This window comes from Cordyceps javanica, chromosome 5, assembly GCF_051103115.1.
Source record: "Cordyceps javanica chromosome 5, complete sequence".
Taxonomy (NCBI): Eukaryota; Fungi; Ascomycota; class Sordariomycetes; order Hypocreales; family Cordycipitaceae; genus Cordyceps; species Cordyceps javanica.
Genome location: NC_139299.1, coordinates 3,575,004 through 3,597,244, shown reverse-complemented (window position 1 = coordinate 3,597,244; position 22,241 = coordinate 3,575,004). Strand labels below are relative to the sequence as shown.

Below are 22,241 nucleotides of genomic sequence, written 5' to 3'. Positions count from 1 at the left end.
GCCCGGAGCTTTGAGAAGGGGAGGGCGAGAAAAAAAAAAGAATGCTTGGTTGTTTCCCCTCAAATAAATGCACTATGAGGACATGTGTCGCCAGTTTCGGCGGATTTGTGGTGGCCGGGGGTGTGGATGGAAGTATTGCAAACCAACTTTTTTTTTGGGCGACGGCGCAGGTTGGTGGTTCGGTTCTGGGTGCGGGGAGGGAACGAGGGACGAGGAGGAGGGGGAGATTCGATGGATGTAGCTTTCGTTTGCCCGTCTTCGTCTTTGTCGTCACCACAGCAGCAATTTTGCCAGTGACAGAAAAAGCAACACACTCGATGAGTATACCCGACGATGATTGAGGAGGAGAAAAATCAACAGTCACCACTAATCAAGAAAAACAACAAGACGCTCTACTCAGCTAGTTACTCCCCCGGGGGGGGTCCAAGGGCAATGCCAACGCCGTCGCTCTTATTTCTTATTGCACACGACGAGTTGCCCACACCATCTTTCCTGGACCCAGCTACTTTTAGCCAGCCTGCCAGCCCAGCTCAGCGCCGTTTCTCCCTTCTCTTCCCGTCTCCCCCTCCAGCGAGCCCGCCAACCCGCGCAGGGGCACCACCGAGAGACAGGGGTTTGTCTTCTAGCGTCGGGGCAGGTTCCTCTCGAATGTGAGATGGGCTGAAGTAGGGTCAGTTGGGCTTCCAAACACGACCTAGCTGCGTCGCCGCTCTTGCCTGCCTGCCTGCGTGTCCCTGACCAAGATGCCCTGGGTCTGGGTGTTTGGGGCCGCCTGTCCCGTGGTCGTGGTTGACCAGGACCGAAATCTACCAGTAGTGTTGCCTACCAGTAGTTTGTCCGAGCCCGAGTCCAAGTGCGGCCCAGGACTCCGTACTTGGAGACAATCTCGATCACTAATGCGCGCGCCAGAACTCGGATGTTGCCCATCCGCTCGACATTTGGACAGGCCGGCATGGGCTGGATGGCTGGCCACATCTGCCGGACCGTCTGGGTACATGGGAAAGGTACAGTGTCATTGTCCTCTTGCAGGCACACATTGAGCGGTTTCTGCATGCCGGTCGAACCGGAGGGGCTCTCTAACTTACCCTTGGCCCGGCCGACTGCTGCACAGTAACATGACTGCGATGGTAATCCGTACGATGACTCGACACTCACTCCCACCGTACGCTGATGCTCCCTCGCGTGGGAGTAGAACAACAAAAGGAGGAAAAGGGGGAAAACAGAAAAAGAAAAAGCGCACTCGGTTGACGGCAGTTTGAACTTGATTCCTAAGTTTACATGCTCCTGCAATAAAAGCACTTTACTGGTACACATTACGGCCAGGGACAGGCGGGACAGACCAGGCACAAAATAACCAGACCAGGTGGCCCCCGTCTTGGCAAGCAATACCGCCTGCCGACCTCTCTCGGCCACGCGAAACAGCAAGGGATGCAAACCCCTGATCGGCCCTCTCCCGATTTACATCCAACCAGTGGGAAGGGAGCAGACTAACAAGATGGCGTCTGGTGGTGGGGTTGGACCATGACAGGACGAAAAAAAAAGGCTCAGAGCACTAAAAGAAAGTTGCTTGGGCAAGCCGAGGAACCAAAAACGTTAATAAACAGGGGCTGGCTCGTGGCTGATTGCCGCCCAAAGTACTGGTAAAAGCGGCCAGTCCAAACCCCCACCACTTGGGCCTTTCTTTTTTCTTCTCTCTCCAGCTGGGAAAAGCCCTCCCGTCGAAGGGGTCGACCGGTTCTGCTCCAATTGTTGGAGCGATTGGCAACTGCGCTAGAACGACGTGGCGGTGGCCCAACGCCGCGAGCTGATTTTCAGAGCATCTTTTCACACGACGCGAGTCAGGCAAAACAGGCGAATTCCATGTCCTGAGGAGGAAGAGGTCAAGGAGTGTTGCGCTCACCGAGCGGCGGACCAAAAGACCAAGCCAAGAAACCAAAGGTGCCGCCAGTAGCGACGGAGCAGGAACATGAGGACTGAGTACGGAGTACAGGTTACGGAGCACCAGCGACAGCAACAGCAGCAACGGGGCCAATGAACTAACACCTCTCCGCCGCGGGCCTCGTCTGCCTGACCGGTACCGCGACCCCCCGGCTCCCCGTCCCTCTTGCTCACCCGGCTTGGGACCACTGACCACTGGGGCGACTGGTATACGGAGTACATACCAGTACAATATCCTGCAACCCTGTCACTAGTTCGGCGAGCAAGCAAGGCAGCAACATTACTGGACAAGGCCGCCCTTGTTCTGTTGCAAGCGATCTACTATTACTCGGTACCAGTCAGGTGATGGAGCAACGGTCGAGGTAATACAATACTCACCAGTCACATTTGAGTGGCGGGGAAGCGTGTTATTGGTTGCGAAATGACGGGACAAGACAACAAAAACTGGCTTGCATACCTACCTACCTACTTACCTACTTACCTATCTACCAACCAACCTACCTACCAACCCCCTATTCTTAAATTTTTTTGACAAGCATCAAGCATCGAGCATCAACGGTTGCGCGAGGAGATATGGGAGCGGACCAAGGACCAAATCTGTGGAAACGGGAATCCATAACAATGCGCCCCCCCCCCCCCCCCCTCTCACTCCGTAGGCGGGCGCCGCCCTTGTCGCCTCCCGTGGACTCTGGTCACGCATAACTCTGAATACTTGACAATACAAAGTAGGCAATAATATAAAGGGGAGGGGGCCAGGAAGAGGAAGAAAACTGGAAGCTGGAAAGAAACCCAATGCAGGACTACAGAGTAAGTAACTTGGAGCGAGAGCACACCAACAGACGCACGTGGAGCAGAAGGAAATCCTTGACCAGCAAAAGAGAAACATGCCGGGAACATGCAAGCGATGATGCATGTCTGAGTACTCCGTAAAAAGATGTTTCTGTTTCTGTTTCTTTTCTTTTCTTTTCCTTTTTTTTTTTTTTTTCTGTTTCTCGCTTACACCAGTTAGTTAATTTCAAGCTTCAGGGTGCCCCATTCTGGAGCATGCGCCGAAATCAACAAGGCCAGGGAAAAGCCTGCTTCTTTTTGGCACCAGTCTTTCGGTAAAAAAAGACGTACAAAAGAAAAAAATATATAATAAAGAGGGAAGAAAAAGAAGAAAAAAAAGAAAAAAGGAAAAACGAGGAAAAACGAGGAAAACCAGCACCGTATAAAAGAAGAGCATCCATGGGACGCCCTTTGCAACGGAAATGTACTCCGTACTAAAATTACAACTTTCTCTTTTTTTTTGTCTGTTCTTTTTTTTTCTCTTAACTTTTTCTTTCCATTCATCCCTGCTTTACGGATTCCGAGACGAGAATGTAAAAGCACCCTGGGGGAAGGGGAAGGGCGGGGGGAGGTCGTTTTTTTGGTTTTCGCATTGGCGTCTTTTATACTGTCTCCACAGGCCAAGAGTGTTCCCTGGCCTGAATTAAAAATAAACCAAGAATTCTTGTCAAGGAAAAAAAAAGTGTAATTGAGTCCAGGACAAGGTCGTTGATTCGGGGACAAGGGAATTGATGCAAAGAACAAGGCCCATTGATTCAAGGACAAGGTCATGAATTCAAGGACAATGCCCATTTACACCAAAACGCGGCGCAAACGTCGGTTAATGAAAGCAAGATCAAATGGGACGACGAATAAAAGAAGCCTGACTGCTGACAAGAAACGTTTCAAGAGAAACTCGTGACGTGGAATGTGGTATATTATGTACGTATTTCATCTACAATTGCAAGGACGCTGTCTATACTTTCATTTCCCCCCAAGCGTCGTGCTCGTATGCTTCAATGTACCCAAGAAATGAACCCAGTAAAATGCCGTTGTTTAAAAAAATGCCAGCTCAAAAATGTTTATTGACTCGTCACCATCACCTTGTTTCCTCATTCCCTCAGATATTTTGCGCACCGAGACAACGCCCAATCGAACACGATGCCCTACCTACCTACCACCACTTTTCTGGTCCCAAGGGCGTCTGGCCCTTTTGAAACACCTTTGTCGTGGCATTGTGCCATCCATCGAGGTTGGAATACGGCACCGTATTGCCCCACCAATCGGGAAAGTTGGCGTTGCCCAGGCCCAGGGCGAGGGCAATGACGACGCTGGCGAGCGCGTTGCCAATGTCGAGGGCACCCGAGAGCGTGTAGTTGTACTGCTGCCACCAGCCAAAGTAGCGGCGGCGCAGGAACCAGTTGAAGAAGAGGCCGACCGTGACAAACTGCCACAGGTAGTAGAGCGTCGCGGGCGGAATCTGACCGGCCGCGCCAAAGATGACGGGTGTCAGCATGTAGCGGAAGATGCTCTTGGGGTAGCGCCGGGTGATGAAGTACTGCATGACGGGCAGGATGGCACCGATGAGCCAGAACCAGTTGAGCCACGAAAAGAGCTGACCGGCACCAAACATCTTGGCCGGACCAATCACACCCCAGATAACACTGGCGTTGAAAAAGGTGCGTGCAGCCGGGCAGATGAGGCCCTGAGCTTGGTCCTCGGTGCAGATGCCCTTGATGTTGCCGATCAAAAAGTTGTATGTAGCCACCTGCACAAGAGACAGCCAGATGACAGCAAAAGCCTGTGCGGCAAACATGGAGCGAGGGGGGATCTTCATGTAATGACCAATCTTCATGTCAGAAATGTAGTTGAGACCGTAGAAAATGATCATGTAGCCCCAGCACTTGAACATCATCATGGCAATGGGCCGTCCCGGCAGCATAAAACCGACAACCAGCTCGGTGATGACGTTGAGGCCGGTCTGTTGGTTAGTGATGGCCTGCACCGTGCCGACTGGGATGAAGAAGACGGCGCCCAGAGCAATGCAGATGATGAAGGCCCACCAGGGGAGGTGCGTGGGCCAGACTTGGGAGGCAATCATGCCAAAGGCAAAACTCATGGCGAAGATGGCAAGGAACCACCACTCGGGGGCCTCTTTGTACTTGCGCATCAGCTTCAGGTGAACGTCGGGCTCCTCGGAGCGCATGTCGCGGCTACGACGCCAGATGTCCGGGCCATAGAAGAGGGCGACGTGGACCAAGGTCGAGATGAGGGCGGCAAAAGACATGCCGTAGGACAGAGTAAACGTGGGGGAGATAATAATTGGCGAGTACTCCTTGTAGGCCGTCTCGTTCATGGTGAAATCAGGCGTGAGAATGCGAGACGTGTTATACGGCTTCGCAAAGTGGTCAAAATTTGTGTTGGCGCTAATCGGCAGGTAGCGGTAAAACTCTGGGCCTGCCCATGAGAGTCCAGATGCAGCAATCGTCACAAGAATCAGTCCGAGGGCAATGTTGACGAGGGAAAAGGCTGGCGCCTGCAACGGACTGTTGAAAAAGGCGCTGATAATGCTCCAATCAAAGGAAATGGGGATCAGTCCAAGCCCAGACTGAGCGCCAAAAAGCTGGTTGACAATGACATCGTTGGGAGCAATCCAGCAGGCAAAGTTGAAGAACTGAAACATCTGGGCAAATACCTGGGGAACCCACTCCCAGATAAAGGTGCCGCCAGAAACAGCGAGGAAGAAGGCATAGCGACCAATCTTCCAGCCATTCGTGGTAGATGGGTCGGCAGCCTGATGGTTGTGCAGAGAGTACATGACGGCGCAGGTGACGAGGGTCGCCGGCCAGACCATAGATGACGGGTAGATGAGAAAACGCCGGGCAATGCCGGCGATGCCAAAGCCCATGGCCTGTGTGGAGAGGACGAGCAAAATCTGGAAGCCCCATCTTTGAGCGAGTTAGGAGGCTGCTTTGGCAAAAAAGCTGCAATAATACTTACTTGAAGTGCTGGTCATAGAATACCTCCTGCGCAAGAAGGATGTCAAAGGCATAGCTGATCGCGGAGCCGGCGGCCGTCATCATGGTGATAATTGTGTGCTCTTTGACATTGAAAGGGCCTGGGTTGAGCTCACAGTTGCGGCCAAAGAGACGGAAGCTTTTCTCGGGCATGAATCGAGCCCAGAAGCAGCCAATACTAGGCCATTGTCAGCGTTGTTTTGGGTACCAGGATTGGTGATTTCGAGGAAGTGTGCAGGTGACATACGGATAGGCGACCAACTGAACGACGGTAGAGCTGATAGAGATCGGTGTGCGGCGCAACGCGAGGAGAACGTTGCATGCAGAAACGATGGTGCAGAGAATCCCGCCAATGACCCAGGCACGGATGGTGTCAACGGGCATGTCCTCGTCGGTGTTGGGTACCTACATCAGAGTATGTTAGTCTCACTCATGCGTGGCGGGAGCCAGCCGCAACGGCGACGCAGGCAGAACGTACAGCGGCGCGGACTTCTGGGTAGGGCGAGTCATCTTGGATCAGATTGTTGTCGAGATCGCGGAGCTTTTCTGCGTTGCCCGAGTCGAGAGCGGAATCAACAGCGCGCAGCTTGTCATCGCCGAGGAAGGGATCATAGCGGTGCTGCTTGCGAAAGGCCTGAAGTTCGCCTTCGTGGTCGACAGACTGGTTGGACTGGTTTGTCTTTTGGCGGGAGAGGATCTTCCTGAGCCCGTCCATGGTGTGAGCTGAGCTTTGGCGAAAGCCCTCCACTACTTGAGACTGGGAGAGAGGCCAAGGTCGGACAAGGTGAGAAAGGGATCAACGTCGTTTCATCAACGGGCAGGCGAAGAGGCGGCAAGGGTCTTTTTAAAACCAGAGCATAATGGCCCAGAGAAGGGGAACTGCCAAATGCGATCAGAGCGTAGCAGAAATAATAAATCGAGCTACCCCAATGGGGTAGGAGGATAGAGATGTGGAGGGGAGACGAGGGAGCGGGCCAGCAGCCAATGAGGCGAAATGGGTTGGCAGAGGAGATGCGGAGCCTTGGAGATGGCATACGTTTTCCAGGAACTTTTGCAGAGCTGATGGATGGATGGGGAGGAGAGCTGGGGGCTTGGATTGGAGGGCAAGTCGGCCGACAACGAATGACGATGTTGAGCATGGGGTAACATGGTGTGAATTTGCGCCACGCTAGCTGACGCAAAGTGTCCGAGAAGGGGTGTTGAATGTGGTTTGGAATAGCGGCGGACGTATGGAGTACAAATCAGCAAAATCCTTGGTACCTATGCAAGCCGCACTTGGAAGAGGGAACTGGTGGGAAATAGGCGCGACAAGGTTTCCAAGCACGACGGACAGGCGGGATCCGAGAAGGCTGGCCCTGCACACTTTTTCGGACAGCCCAGCTGAGGCGACTGAGGCGACGAGGCAAAAAAGCAAATACAATAAAAGAAGACGCGAGAATGCCGAGGGTCAAGCTAAGGATGGTGCGCATAGCCCGCCCCATGTAACCATGGGGCCTGAGTTCGTCACCATGATGGACAGGGTTGTCAACCGAACCATATTGCCATATTACTGATAGGGCGACGAGGCGGGTAAGCTGTGGTGCGCTGGTATGCTGGTAGTTGGGTGCGCGAGTTCCGGGTCCGAAGAGGGTTTCGGTTGGACCGTTATGCCGACAGGGCCAGAGGTCAGAGGTCATAGGTCGGACAAAGGGAGCGCAAGGAGGCTGCTCAGCTAATTGTGAGATGATCCACCGCGCAGGTACGAGCCCAGGCCAACCGGGGGCAAGGTGAGTGGAGCGAGGAGCATTTGAGAACTCGGTAAAAGTGGTAAGAGTTTCGACAGCGAGAGGTCCCTTTGTCGAGTTGCCAGTTTTTGCATTGACGAAAGCTCTCTACTGGTGGGATATGGCGCGGCGTCGAGTCCTGCGGCCCACAGAACTACGGGCTGGCGCGAGCTGACTGGTATGGATGAAGGGGGGTTGGGAGGGTTGTGATTGAAGCCATGTTGATTCTTGTTCGCGATTGTTGTTTTCCTTTTGGCTCACTCATACCCTTTTGCATCGGAATGGAAGAGACTCGTGTATCCGTATGTATGCTTGAATGGCAAGCGACGAACCGAACAGACGGCCAGAAGAGTGGTCGTCGGATGTCTCTGGCAGTGGCGTGCTGGGCATACTAAGAAGCGGGTCAGCCAAGGACGGAGAAATACTGAGGAGGATGCCAATTTAGCTCTGGCTGCAGCAATGGTGGACGCCACAGAGAGAGGCAATCGGCAGGGGCGGCGCCTCGGCCTAGTTGGGAGTAGTGCGGTAGGGGAGGTGATGATGTCGATGGTGGTGATGGTGTACTGAGTAGAATTTGATGATGGTGATGCCGATGGTGAAGATTATGGCAATGAAAGAATGTTCAGTTGGTGCTCGTTTGTAGTTGAGACGAAGTATGAATGGATGGGTGGGACGTAACAAGAATCATCACGTAATAAAACCAAGGCCCTGAGCTTGCGAGCCAAGGAAAACTTTCAGCGGCTATTTCGGGCTACAGTACGGATACGGAGTACTGGTTATGGGTAGGTCGGTGCCTATAGGCGACTGCCTAACCGCTGTAAGCTCACCTGTCTCAGCGCATCACCCCCGCTGTAGTGGGCTGCCAGTCGTTCAATCACCCGAGCCGCTTCCGCAGCGCCTGGCAGCCCTGTTCATGCCCCCCTGCTATCAGTGGGCTGTTGCTGCTTCGACGCCCCCCTCTCCCCCCCCCCTCTCTCTGATAAAAGAAAGATCGGAAATTATAAAACGGAAATGTCGGCGGAAAGAATGCCGCCGAGCCAACCTGAACATACAAAAAATATATTGAAAGAGGAATAGAAAACGCCACAGCAGCGCCTCAAAACGCTAACCGCTAGCTAGTTACATATCCCTAGCCTCCCTTGTATGGTTGACGTACTGTCCATTCACTCAAGGTCCTTTTGTACCGGTCTTTTTGCCGACTGTTTCGGAAAGTTAATTTTTTTTTCTTGCTTTCGGCTTCTGGCTAGAAAAGTGCATGCCTCGAGGAACTTTTGCATGCAATTCAACTCCTTCATGCATGTACTCACTCGACGTAAGGCGGTCGGTCAGTCTCGGTCACAATTTCAACTCGATGTGTTCGCCATGTACACAGCGTGCCGAGAAATACCAAGCCGATGGCAAGATTGGCCTGTAAATCCTTGGCAAATCGTTTTGATCCTTTCTTGAATCCTGCTAGTCAAGAACAGGAACCAGGCTGTCACAGCCGCTCACCATCACCCACAAATTGCCCGCCCACACTCCTGTTCACTCACTCACTCATTCACTCACTCACTCACTCACTCACTCACTCACCAACTTACTCACTCGCTGATACTACACAATTACACAACTACGCTCCCGTTCTTACCGGCCACAACTACCACAATGCATGTATTAATTACCTAACGGCAACCTGCCATCGGCATCGAGTCCCATCAACCCATCCGACTATCAGTCATCCTAGCTGACGTTGACAAATAGAAACCTCTGCCTCCACACGGCAAGAATACGGGGAACTTTTGCGAGCGCTCCTCTTTTCACGGGGGACATCTACTTGGTCCGGAAAATCCATCTCTCAAATGTAACCTTGCCCTCCATGGAGCTGGCTTCCCTCCCTCTCCCCATGGGGCTGAGACCAGCCAGGGCTGCTGGGGCTAACTGTTGAGCAATGAGGCTCTTCTCCAGACAGACTACTTTTGCCCCGTCACTTCCACGTGCATCGGCCGGTCCGGGGTATTGTACCCCAAGAGACTTGTGGAGTTGGCCTCGGGGCCGTTGTCTCCTTTTTTATGGCCTTTTACGTTTCGCCATTGTAAATCTTTCCGGGGAACTTGTTGCTGCTCTCCACATGGAGGGCCAACCTAGTCTGGCTTTGCTGGTCGTCGGGCTGCGCGCGCCCTCGACAAGTGCTATTATTGCGTAAACATCGCAATGTCGGTTCCTTGGTTCTCTGCCATCTCCGCTCTTGGTCTTTCATGGCACTTGTTTGTAAGCCTTGTCGTTGTCCTTGCCCGCACTCACCATCACCGTGAGTCACGACGCCATGGTGTACGCAAACGAACAGCTAGCCTTCTACAAAAAGTTCCGCACCAAAGTCCCTCACCAGAAAACATTGACGAAAAAAAAAATCGATCCAAGTCCCTGGGTACTTAGGAAATACCCAACCTCCTACGTTGCCATGCAGGCATCTCTCGAAGCCACAGCGTCGTCTAGGGTAGATGCATTCTACGAATATTTCCAAGCATCAGTGTATAGTTTTTGGGCCATCGTTGAATCCAAAATTATGCCTGCCCTCCTTATAGTGCTGTAAGGAAGTGGTTCTGATACTGACATACGCGTATTGACAAAATACAGAAATTTCAGAGGAGAGACAGCCCGTTCCTTGCCGACTATGGCCTGCCATTCGCAATCGACATTGCACGATTTGTGCAGCAATGTCGCGTCAGGCTTTTGTCGCATGGCCATTCCGCCATATTTTCTTCGCTGCTTCTGTCATTGTCACTCATATCTATTCGTGAGGTTTTGCTACGACCGTGGCTCACTTGCGATGGGTAAGACACCGGAAGCCAAGGTGGATGGTTTAGAGCCTTCTTCCACCTGAAGCGCAACCGCTCTCACCCATACGCTACTTCTTGAATATTCGTCTTCTAGAGTGGCTATCTACCATGGTAGAGTCAGATCTCGACTTTCCTCGTTACTCGACCTTGAACTCTCAATTTCGTGGCAATGCCGGTCGCATTCCATGCACCGTTGTAGAACCAGACGACCGCCGACTCAGAAAGATTGACAACTACCAGCAGGCGACAGCCAGAAGCAACCCTGATAGACTCTAAATGACATGAGCTCCGTGCCGAGGTCGGTACTGCTCGTCTTGGCCGCCCTCGCTCGACTGCAAATCTGGTGGCTCAGGGCGCCGCTTCTGCGACGCTCTGCCGCAGCTGCTTTCCAATTTGTGGCTCTCTGCCGTGTTGCCGAATGTGGGTAGACGGGAACCTTGTTGTACTGGATCGTAGGCTGTACGTACATGGCGACTAATGTTGTCCGGTCAAATAATGACCGGTGGTCGCCTTCTTTTTCCTGGTCACTGGGCCATCACAAACAGTCCCTCTGCCCTCTGAAGCAGCGGTCATGAGCGCTCCTATTTATACCCGAGTACAGACGTAGCGCAGACGGCATCGAGCAACAGCAAGACGGTGCGTAACCCTAGCTGACATGCGGCCTCTTGAGAACCGCTATGGTGTTTTCCCAAAGATGATGCGTTCCCCGTAGAGATGAGGGGGGGGGGGGGGGGGGCCAGACGCTCTCGAGCCAATGAGCAATCGCCTCTTACTTATCTCGACGTAACCAGGCCAAGTACCACCTCCTGCCGCATCCAATAGAAAATACAGCAAAAGTTGCTTTGTAACTCCCCTGTCCCCGACATCGATGGGCTTGTTGCTGGGGCGGATGCCCGATTTGGAACCACGCGACCAATCAGCAGCCCAGGAATGTAAGCCAGCCCCGAAACTATCACGACCTTTACAACCCTGATGGTCAATACGTTGTCGACCTTGATGAGCACGTCGGACGTCTCAGGATGGGCTATGGCGTGCGTAACCCAGAAAGAGTGAATTCCTGGCTGGGAGTTTGGGTTGGGCTTGACGGTGTGCAGGAGGGAATTTGTTTGTGCGTTTTGTAAAATTCATTGCTATATATACCTTTGCCAGCCCCTGCCCTGTCTTATTTGCACATTTTTCTTGATCGAAACAACATCAAAATTGGCTTGTTTCTCATACTCATCATTCCCAAGTGACAGGTATACAATATGGTCAACAGGTTCAAGATAAGCAAGAACAAAAAGGCCTCCAAGGCCCAGAAGACAAAGGTGCCTCCCAAGGCTCTCCCAGTGACTTTACTCTCTGGTTTTCTGGTTAGTGAACATTTGCTTCGCCCGTGTTTTATTCTTGCTCAGGCATCTCATATCTTCTCAAAGGGCTCTGGAAAAACCACACTTTTACAGCACATTCTCAGAAGCAATCACGGTCTTCGCATCGCCGTCGTCGTCAACGATATTGGCGCGTAAGTTTGTTTGAAAATCTACGCCTCGCAAGCAAAGCTAATGTCAACCGTCTCCCAGTATTAATGTCGATGCATCTTTAATAAAACAGACGCACCGCCTCACAAAGACCAACGAAAAGGTCATTGCCCTGCAGAATGGTTGCATCTGCTGCACCCTCCGCGGCGACCTGCTCGAGGAGCTTGTCCGTCTGGCACAGCTGCAGAGCTTCGACTACATTATCATCGAGAGCAGTGGCATCAGCGAGCCCGAACAGGTTGCCGAGACGTTTGACAACAGGCTGGCCGAGCAAATGAGTCAGCTCGTCGACGAAGGCGGCGAGGGTCTAGACGAAGACATGATGAAGGTGCTCCAGCAGCTGTAAGTGACACCTACTTGGAGTAACGCATAACGTTGGATGCTAATAGCCCCTGCAGCAAGGAGGCTGGTGGCCTGGAAAAGTTTGCCAAGCTAGATACTACAGTCACAGTCATTGACACGTTTACCATGCTGCACGACTTTGACACGGCCGACCTCATCTCTGCTCGCCGCGACGATGTGACTCCCGAAGACGAGCGTACTGTCTCTGACCTCATGGTCGACCAGATTGAGTTTGCCGATATCATTATTCTCAACAAAATTGACATGGTACGTTACTAGTCATTCAATTTTCTTTTTACTATTCGAGTGGCATTTGTACTGACCGTGATACGTCAAGGTCTCCAAGGAAACGAGAACGCGCATCGTCGATCTTGTCAAGAAGCTCAACCATCGCGCCAAGATTCTAGAGTCGAGCTACGGCAAGGTCGACGTCAAGCAGCTCGTCAACACGGGCCTTTTTAGGATGGACGTGGCCCAGGCTGGCTATGGCTGGCTGCAAGACCTGCACGCCATGACGGTCCGCGAGGTCAATGGCAAGAACGTCGTCACCCCCAAGCCCGAGACGGAGGAGTACAACGTGCAGAGCTTCATCTACTCGCGCCAGCGCCCTTTCCATCCGCGCCGCCTTTTTGCCCTCCTCTACGACAAGTTTATCCTGCAGCTCGAGCAGCCCGAGGACGACGATGAGGAAGACGAGGAAGAGGAAGATGACGAGGACGAAGAGGACGAGGAAATGGAAGATGTTGAGCAGGATGATGACGCCCAGAGTGTCGGCTCCTCCAACGGCTCCGCCCAAGAAGGCTCTGCCTACTCTGCGGGCAGCTCCAACTCTACCGCCCGCACCGTTCCCTCCCCTCCACCCTCGGAGAAGCACAAGCCAGTCTCGGCCTCCAACAAGACGGCCGCCGCCGCCCCCGCTGCCGGCAAAGGCAGCACAGAGGAAGACGCCATGGCCGTCGACCCGCTCGACATGCCGCCCAACGAGGAGATCCTCGCCAACAAGCGGGCGCACCCGACGTTTTCGCGGCTGTTCCGGTCCAAGGGCGAGTTCCTGCTGGCGACGCGGCCGCACCGGGCCGGCGAGTGGTCGCAGGCCGGCGCCATGCTGACCATGGCCGGCGGCCGCCCCTGGTTCTGCACGCTGCCGGCCGAGCAGTACACGACCGGCGACCCCGAGGTCGACGCGCTCGTGCAGCACGACATTGGCAAGGGCGGCGAGTGGGGGGACCGCCGCCAGGAGCTCGTCTTCATCGGCGAGGGGCTCGACCACGCGGGCGTCGAGGCGCTGCTCGACGGCTGCCTGCTGACCGACGCCGAGCTCGCCGACTGGGAGCGCGTGATGCGCGACCACCCGGCCCACGGCGACGACCTCGACAAGCTCAAAGAGGCCCTGCAGGGCCTGTTCGACGACGGCTTCCCGGACTGGGCGGGAGAGCCCGGCGAGGAGGACGACGACGAAGAGGATGGGCATGACCACGCCGGGCACAACCAGAATCACAGACATGGGGTGCGGTCCATCAAACAAGCTTTTGAGGAAGTTTCTTGAATTCCTTTACGCATTTTTTTAATATCCAAAGGGGGAGGTGACGAGGTGAAATGATTTTTCCTTTTTTTAAAAAAAGCAATCGATATTTGTTTGAAGAAAGATTGATTAATGAAAACGAAATGATTTTGATTCAAAACTTTTGCATTGCTGTGAAAAACGTCTATCTATGGTTCAATTACAAGTGCCCCAACACCAAACATTTAAAATAATAATTACAGTCAACTCTGTCGTTTCTCGTCAATTTCCGGTCCCGTAATCTGGACCTGTGGCGTCTCGCAAATGACAATTGCAGGAGGCGCAGCAGCTGGTTCTTGGACAGCGGCTGGTTCTTGAACTGCAACATCCCGCAGTGACGCCTCAACATCTTGCACCGAACCCGTGTCGCCAGTCTCTTGCTTCTTCTTGCGAAACAGGCCGAGCACCCTGCCACAGCCGCGGCCTGCCGCTCGGTAGAGCACCGCCACGGGCCGGCCCACGACGGCCGCGACGGCCGCAAAGTACGCATCCGGGACGAGGCGGACGAGCACCGCCCACGGCAGGCACATGACGGCAATGACGATGCATATCGCCCACTGCTCAGCGTCGAGACCCCCGCTGACGATGCCGAACGCGCGCGAGCCGAAGAATACAATGGTGACCTGCAGGCCTACCATGAGCACGCAGATGAAGATGAAGAAGTGGTTGCGGTGCAGGCCCTCGAAAATATTGAACTTGTTGTCGAGGCGGCGGTTGTTGAACTGGTTAAAGATTTGCATCCAGACAAACGTGTTGAAGATGATGGTGTCGAGCTCGACCGTCCGGGAGGCGTCGTAGTTGAGGATCTGCGCGCCGGCAAAGTAGAGCACGAGCGTGACGACGAGCTGGAAGATGGCTTGGCCAATAATCATTTTCCACATCTATGATTCCATGTATTAGTGGGGTGCGAACAGAATAAAAGGATGAATGAATGAATGGGGCACACGTACATTGGTGGTGATGAGAGGCGCCTTCTTCCCCTGCGGCTGTCGGTTGAGAATCTTGTCCGCGGGCGGATCCGTGGCCAGGGCCAGCGCGGCAAAGGTGTCCATGATGAGGTTTACCCAGAGCAGCTGCACGGCCCGGAGGACGGGCTTCATCTCGGGGCTGTACAGTGCCGTGATGAAGGCGAGCAGAACGGCCGTGATGTTGACCGTGATCTGGAACTGCAGAAACTTTTGCACCGCGTCGTTGACGGCACGGCCCCATTTCAGCGCCGTGATGATTGACGTAAAGTTGTCGTCCATGAGGACGATGGCGGACGCCTCCTTGGCGACCTCGGTGCCCGAGATGCCCATCGAGAAGCCCACGTCGGCGGCCTTGAGCGCCGGCGCGTCGTTTGTGCCGTCGCCCGTCACGGCGACGGTCTCGCCGAGCGCCTTGAGCCTGGCCACGAGGACGCGCTTGTCCTCGGGCGAGGAGCGCGCCAGCACCCGCAGCCTCGGCAGCACGTCGCCCACCTCGCGCTCGGAGAGCTTGCGGAACGCCGGCCCTTCCATGACGACGCCGCCCCCCGGCCCCTCGGTGTAGATGCCGCACTCGGCCGCGATGGCCCGGGCGGTGATGACGTTGTCGCCCGTCACCATGCGCACCACGACGCCCGCGTGCTGCGCCTTGCGGACCGCCTCGGGCACCCCCGGCCGGACCGGGTCCTGGATGCCGATGACGCCGACAAAGACGAGGCCGCCTCCTGCGCTGCTGCCGCGCAGTAGCGACGCCAGCTGCACCGCGCCGTCCACCACCTCGGCCTGCGCCGGCGGCCACGACGCAAAGTCGCGGTGGACGAGACCAATGGTGCGCAGCGACAGGCTGGCGTACCTGTCGATGACGGCACGGAGGGCTCTGGCGCGAGGTTTGTCGAGCGGCTCGCACGTCAGGTCGTGTGGGTTCAGGATCTCGGAGCAGCACTTGAGCAGGATCTCGGACGCGCCTTTGATGAGCAGGCGGTAACCGGAATCGGTCTTGAAGACGGCGGCCATGCACTTCTTGCTCGAGTCAAACGGCATCATCTGCACGACCTGCTCGTTGGCGCGCATCTCACGCAGCGACTGCAGCCCTAGGTGGTCTTTCGCCAGTTGAAGAAGCGCCGTTTCGGTCTTGGACCCGATAAACACGGGTTTGCCGTCTTCCTCGCTCTCAAAAGCGGTGGAGTTGATGGCAACAGATTGCACAATCATGTCTTTGGTGGCTGGAGGGAGAGCGGAAGCCCATTCGCTCACAGTCTGCTCATTGGGCTTCTCGGTCTCGGTAGATTTCGAAAAACTGGTTGAGCCGAATGTGCCAGCCACTACTGTCATTTTGTTCGTCGTCTGGCCATGACATGTTAAAACTATGCATCGATCGCAGCCAGTGGGAGCCTACTTACCAAGGTGCCCGTCTTATCCGAACAGATTGTCGTAGCATTACCCATGGTCTCGCACGCGCGCAGCACCCGGACCAGGTTGTTCTCCCGTAGTAGTCTTGTGGTGGCAAATGCTAGAGCAAGCGTCACGGCTAGGGGCAAGCCTTCAGGGACGGCAACGACAATAATGGTGATGGCAACAATCAATATGTCCATAAAAGCAGAGGCCTTCGTGGTAGGGTCACGGGCGTCACCAGAGAGTCCGACGAGGAAACGGATGAGGAGAATGACAAAGAGGAATCCGGCAGCAGCACTACCTAGTTTGGCGATAGCCACGGCTAGCTTTTCGAGCTTCTTCTGCAACGGTGTAGCTTCGGTCTCGGTGCGAACGGACATCATAATCTTGCCGAAGCTGCTGTTCACGCCGACAGATGTGCAGACAAATGTCCCCATGCCTATGAATCGTTAGCTGTCATGTATCTGGGAATACACGGCCAGTACGCACCCTCGAGAACCTTGGCGCCAGAGATGATGAAGGGATCCAGCTCCTTCTTCGTCTGGCCAGACTCAATGGCTCGGAATACTTCGGCGCCGGAGGTCTTTCTCAGCGCGTCTGATTCGCCAGTAGCCGAAGATTCATCGCATTTGACATCATGGCCCTCGATGAAGATGCCATCCACCGGAACCAAGTCACCAGGCTCCAAGTGCAGGACATCGCCGACGAGGATATCATGAACATTGATCATGAAGGATTTTCCGGATCGTATCACCTTGATTTCTCGGTCATCTTTGCGGGCGTTGAGCTTGACGAATGCTTTTTCCTTCTGCCAGTCATTCAGCGAGCCCACGACGGTGACAATGATGATGGCGACGCAAATGGCGACGCCCTCGACCCAGTCAACGGGCGGCGGCGCATCGTCCGGATGATCAACTCCGAGAGTCTCGTATAGTCCAAGAGCCAGAGAAATAACGGCAGCCACAGTCAGGAGAATCAGTACCTTGTCGTTGTAGGCGTTCCACATGAGCTTCCACAGCGGCGTGGCTTTTTTCGCAGGCAGCACATTGCGCTTGAAGACACGAATGCGGTCGCCATAGGCTTCCAAGGACGGCGACGGTGGTGGCACAGGACTTGGCGCTGCAGAGAGCCCGGTTTTTGTCTTGCCTGCGACGGCGTCTTGGAAGGAAATCGGGGAGGCGATGGCGGTCTCGTCGAGGCTGAGACCAGCCTTGACATCCGTCTGCAAGCCACGCGCTATGCCGTCCAGCCCACCGAGTGCCTGAAATGCAGAGAGCGACTTGGGGTTGAGCAGTTTGTTGAGCTGTCCGGGCGAGAACGCGAACGGGTTGCCGGCCACCTCGAAGTCGGCCTCGCTGCCGGGATCCGGGCGCAGCGCGAGCTCCGGGTCCTCCAGCACGCTCGAGGCGCAGCTCAGCGTGCTGGGAGTGAGGAACGGGTTGGAGAAGGTAGACGACGCGATGGTGTCGGCGTTGCTCAGGGACCGGTTGCGGGGAGCCACCTCGAGGGTGTTGGGCGAAAGTGTGTTGTTCGCCATGGCGAACGGTAAGGGGAGGAGACTGGTGTATCAGGTCTATGCATGAACAGGGATTTTTTTTTATGTTGTTCAACAAGAATAATGAGTAGCAAATGCGAGATGCAGTATACTTGATGCGGCTCTCTTTTTTCCTTTGCTCTCCCTTGCTCCTCGCTGTAGAAGCATGGCTGGCCACCCGGCCAATATTAATGGCCAGTAGAAGGAGGCTGAGCACAACCAACTTGCGAGACACGGACGCTTTTTGCCAGCCTGCTGGCTAAGAGCGGTACTACTCAGTACGGTCGGGAAACCAGAGGGCTTGGCTTCTCAGAAGCAAAACTGCTTGGCGAGCCGAGCCCGAAACGGAAGGTCTGGAAGAGCTTAATTTGCATCTAAGATGGGTTCATTTGAAATCTGTCGTCTGTTTTCTGCTAGTCTAGCGGCTTTGATCCTCGCGCTCAGCCAAAGTCTCCCGAGGCGAATTGCCACCAGAGGGACAGGCTGTGAGAGAATGCAGCTTGAGAGAAGAATAATTTTCTAGCATAGCCACCATTTTTCGACAATTTAATTACGTCAAAGTTGACGGAGGATTGCTTGGCACAAGACTGGTGCCGTCGCCGATCTTTGGGTGTCTCTGATTGTATCACATCTTCAAGCGTAGGTGCCGCGATACTTGCAAATACAATAAGCGGCCTTTTTTTTCATATCTGCACAGCCTCCAGCGTAAGAAGTTCCATTAATCAATTTGTAAAAAGCGATCTACGTCGTTGAGGCTAATGAGGAACTGGCTTCAAGCCTCTGCAAGTTCTAGAAAGGTCCCTATTCATGATGGACCGAGTTGCAGATGCTGACAGCAGGGAGTATCTTGGTACTAGCCTGCCTGTGTCTGAGGCGTGGAAATGCCCGACCCTGCAGCAACGGCCAGATTTGTGCCAAAAAAGAGGAGAAATGCGCATGATAGTCTCATTCCAAGTAGAATTGACAGGTGCACGTTTCTTCGTGGTGTCCCATACGGGTCTGCTTAGGAGAGGACAGCATCTCGTGCCGCCGATACCCGTATGATTGCATATACATCTTGCAGTATCGGCCGGTTTGCAGCTGCATCATGTTTCAACAAACTGTGGCATCCTCCGACCTGGGCCAACGGGAACGTCACCCGGGTGAGGGGGAGCGAGGCAGTGCAAGGCGGGGGGAATTCTTCAGAGGTCATCGCTAACCCAATCTCCACGAAGAGTAAGTAAGTAGAGGCAACTTCCCTAACAAGGCAAGCTGAGAGAGAGCCGGACAGCCTTCTCCATGCCGCTTATTATACTGCGTACCCTGCCTTAATCCAACTTGACGGCTCGCGATATGGGGGCCAGCACCCAAAGCGGTACTTTTTTTCTTTTTGCCCACAGCAGACCTGAAATAAGGTTGAGCATCGTTGGGAAAGGCATCCACAGCCTCATCTCCATGGCCAGGACTAATCTAGCAAATGATGCAAGTCGCCCCCCTCCCCATCACCCGCCGCCAACCAGCTGGCGCATCAGCTGGACTAGCGCAGTCGCCAAGTGCCGCCATCGTGGCGAAGCATCACAGAAGGACCACGCGAGTGGACCAGGGGCCGCCACCACATGTTTCTTAACCGCCATGTCTTGGAGGGCTGGGTGCTGAGATTTTTTACGTCGGTGTCTTGGCAAAGGCTTCTCAGAGGCCAAGGCTGTCTAGAAGGCGGCTTTCTTATGAGCGACTTAGACAGGGTCGTTGGCGGCCTCTCTCTCTCTCACCGCGACATTCAACGGACAACTTCATAATTCCAACGGCGAGTTGGGACGGGACCTGGCGCACAGCCGTGGTTGGGCTACCAGGGTTGCATCGCTCCATGCCCATGCTTCCTCCTGCTATTGCGTTTCGCACGGGCTCAAGTCTCCTGCTTATATTACGCGCAGATGAATATTACTCCCCTTGTAAATAAGTATAAAATACTTGATATTAAAGCCAGGAACTAATGTAAACCGTGACAGCCATCTAGAGGGACAAGGGGCGGCCAATGTTGCTACCACTACGGAGTAGCCGTGTCGCCATAGGAAATGCATGAGCTAAAATGAGTAATCTTCAGTACGCATTAAAAGCTACACTCACAGCACCGACTCGGCTCCCGAGCCATGAAGGCTGAACGGGTTATATGTGCTGTTCCAATCGTCATCTACAAAGTGACGGTGTGTATGACGCCGTCTCCATCGCTGGCGGTCCTGTTTGGCATATTTCCTGCCTCGTCATAAGGAATGCGACTCATTAACGGTATTTGAATTCATTCAGAGCTTGTTTCGGGAATCATGATTTGAAAGCCAAACTTACGCTTGTATAGCTCGTCCCACAGCTCTTCATTCTCCGTAGTTGGATTTCCCTGGTAGGGTGTGACGCCACCTCCAACTGCATTATCAAAGACAACTTGCTGCTATTACAGCACCTACCGGGCAGGGTCTAGTGATATATCTTTTTTTTTTTTTAGCAAATTGCCGAGGCAAAGGCTGGTTTAGACTCACATTGAAGCCGCGTTTGCTTCAGGATCTGTGCCCAATCTTGCGAGGCCCCTGAAAAGTTCTCCTCTTCAAGGAATTCCTTGAATACTATGAACTCTTTTCCATTGCACAAAAACCTCTGCTAAAGAGTCGGCTAGACGCGTATAATTATTGCAGCAGTAGGTTGTACGTATGCATATATTGCGCCGAATGGCTCGCAGAGTCTTTACATGCCTCTAAAATCCCTAATAATCTTAGGTAAAGAACTTTACCCTGCTTTTCTTGTTCGAACCTGGAGCTGACTTCTCCGGGCCCTTGTTGGCGTAAGTCTTTGATGGTCAACAGATTGTAGTCGATGTATGAGTCCAAGTGTAGCTTCTCAGCGTTTTGAACATCTCTTGCAGATCTTCGTGATGTGAACAACCGAGCAGTTCGGAACCAAGTCTTTCAGATCCTTGGGCAACTCCGTAGACTCAACCTTCCTCAGCTAGGCGCAAAGTTTCAGCACAGTAAGCTTGCTCTTGCGAATGTCCGATCTGCACTTCTTGGCGGCGTCGGCGTCAACGCGAGTAGCGGGGGCAGCAGGAGCAGCGGGAGCAGCGGTCTCTTGAACAGGAGCTTCGACGGGAGCAGCGGGAGTAGCGGTCTCCTCAACAGGAGCCTCGACGGGAGCAGGGGGAGTAGCGTCGACGGGAGCAGGAGGCGTCTCGCAAATAGAATCGATGATAGCCTGGTTGTCAACAAAAGACTGCCCCCAGATAGCTTCGAGAAGGTCCTCGTTATTAACAACAGGCTCCTCCACAATAGCATCGGCCTCCTCCAACATAGCCTCGCCCTCCTTGGCCTCACTCAAGCCGCTGTTATCTTTCAGGAACTGACCCCGGCACCAGCATGCACGACCTGGCACCAACCCATCGGCGTCGGGCTTCCCCTCGTCGCCCTCGACACGGGGTCGCACATGCAGCCCTTCACCGCATTAGGCTTTCCCTCGCCATACGCCTTCAGGGTATCTGGCTCATCCGCGTCCCGGTTCCCCGGCGGTCGGTCGAAACACTTGCAGTCTGCGTGCCTGACAGCGTTGTAAAGTTTTGTGGACTCGATCCAATTGCAGTCGGCAGCGACCTTGCCTCCAGTACAGGTGCACGGCCATTTTGCCGTATAGGGTTTGCTGGCGAAGCCCTTTAATCAGCATTTACGCAGAGGGTTGGCCCTAACCGGCACGCCAGTCATGTTGTAACCCCCGCTCCACTGACCGGCGATGGATATAACCGCCAAGGAGAGGATGAAAAGAAGCCGAGGGTGGAAGGAGGCGCTCATGATGAGGTGCTGTGGTAGGTCGCTGTGGCGGATAGATTTATGTGGTAGACTGACGTGATGTCGGCTGCTTTCATGAGCTCGGCGTTGAGGACAGTCCTGACTGTTTTTTTATACCTACAACACACACAAGAACAGTCGACTTGGTCGCGCAGCATGATCGACCGTCCCAATTCATTTCCTCATGCCGCAATCCCCGCCACTAACCTTATATTATGGGTAAGACCTACGCCTCTCGGTTTGTCTCTTTGTTGGTGTGCGGCGCGGACACGTAACACTGTCACTGACGCGGAACATTATGTGCATACAAGTCTAAATACTTGCGGCCCTCCCAGTACCGCAAAGTACTATTATTACCTCCCCGGCCCTCGCGCGCTGAAATTCGGCCTAGTATTACTCGCGAGCATCCAGCACCAGGGCTGAACAAAGTCATGACTAGTGAGTGCCTGATTCAGATCAGGCACGAAGGTCGTTTCAATTAACCTGAAAAGATTGTACATGAATGCAAGATACCTGGGAAATAACTGCAACTTAGTAATGACCTTCAATGCTGTTGACTACCAGCAACTACTCAGCAGATCAGGTAATCCGTATTGGGCCAAGAGTGGTCAGGTGCTCTACCACTCGTTACTGAGTCTTTGGGCAAATAGAGGTCAATCAATGTTGCAGAGGCAGTGCGTCGCGCCTGTATATACAACGTACGAGCCATGGCTATTATTAAAAAGAAGAACAAGGGGCGCCAGCGAGAAGTCATGGCTGGCATGGCCGCTTCAACCCTAAAGCTGCTACGCG

General features: G+C 53.9%; 4 protein-coding genes across 4 annotated transcripts; 1 reads left to right on the top strand and 3 right to left on the bottom strand.

Moving 5' to 3' along the window:
- Positions 1 to 3,919: 3,919 nt before the first annotated feature.
- On the bottom strand, positions 3,920 to 6,477 carry V2A60_008317 (uncharacterized protein; the record flags this gene model as incomplete). Its single annotated transcript, XM_083259590.1, has 4 exons — positions 3,920 to 5,693; positions 5,746 to 5,940; positions 6,010 to 6,167; positions 6,241 to 6,477. 4 exons carry the CDS (start codon positions 6,475 to 6,477, stop codon positions 3,920 to 3,922), a joined length of 2,364 nt encoding a protein of 787 aa, XP_083115716.1.
- Positions 6,478 to 11,588: 5,111 nt separating this feature from the next.
- On the top strand, positions 11,589 to 13,746 carry V2A60_008316 (CobW/HypB/UreG, nucleotide-binding domain-containing protein; the record flags this gene model as incomplete). The annotated part of the gene is made up of 5 exons (XM_083259589.1): positions 11,589 to 11,693; positions 11,757 to 11,842; positions 11,901 to 12,200; positions 12,257 to 12,467; positions 12,538 to 13,746. 5 exons carry the CDS (start codon positions 11,589 to 11,591, stop codon positions 13,744 to 13,746), a joined length of 1,911 nt encoding a protein of 636 aa, XP_083115715.1.
- Positions 13,747 to 13,964: 218 nt separating this feature from the next.
- V2A60_008315 (uncharacterized protein) lies at positions 13,965 to 17,655 on the bottom strand (the record flags this gene model as incomplete). Its single annotated transcript, XM_083259588.1, has 4 exons — positions 13,965 to 14,642; positions 14,712 to 16,070; positions 16,127 to 16,557; positions 16,608 to 17,655. The coding sequence occupies 4 exons, from the start codon at positions 17,653 to 17,655 to the stop codon at positions 13,965 to 13,967; spliced, it is 3,516 nt and encodes a 1,171-aa protein (XP_083115714.1).
- A 2,967-nt stretch (positions 17,656 to 20,622) lies between these two features.
- On the bottom strand, positions 20,623 to 21,452 carry V2A60_008314 (uncharacterized protein; the record flags this gene model as incomplete). Its single annotated transcript, XM_083259587.1, has 2 exons — positions 20,623 to 21,101; positions 21,389 to 21,452. 2 exons carry the CDS (start codon positions 21,450 to 21,452, stop codon positions 20,623 to 20,625), a joined length of 543 nt encoding a protein of 180 aa, XP_083115713.1.
- Between the last annotated feature and the right edge of the window lie 789 nt (positions 21,453 to 22,241).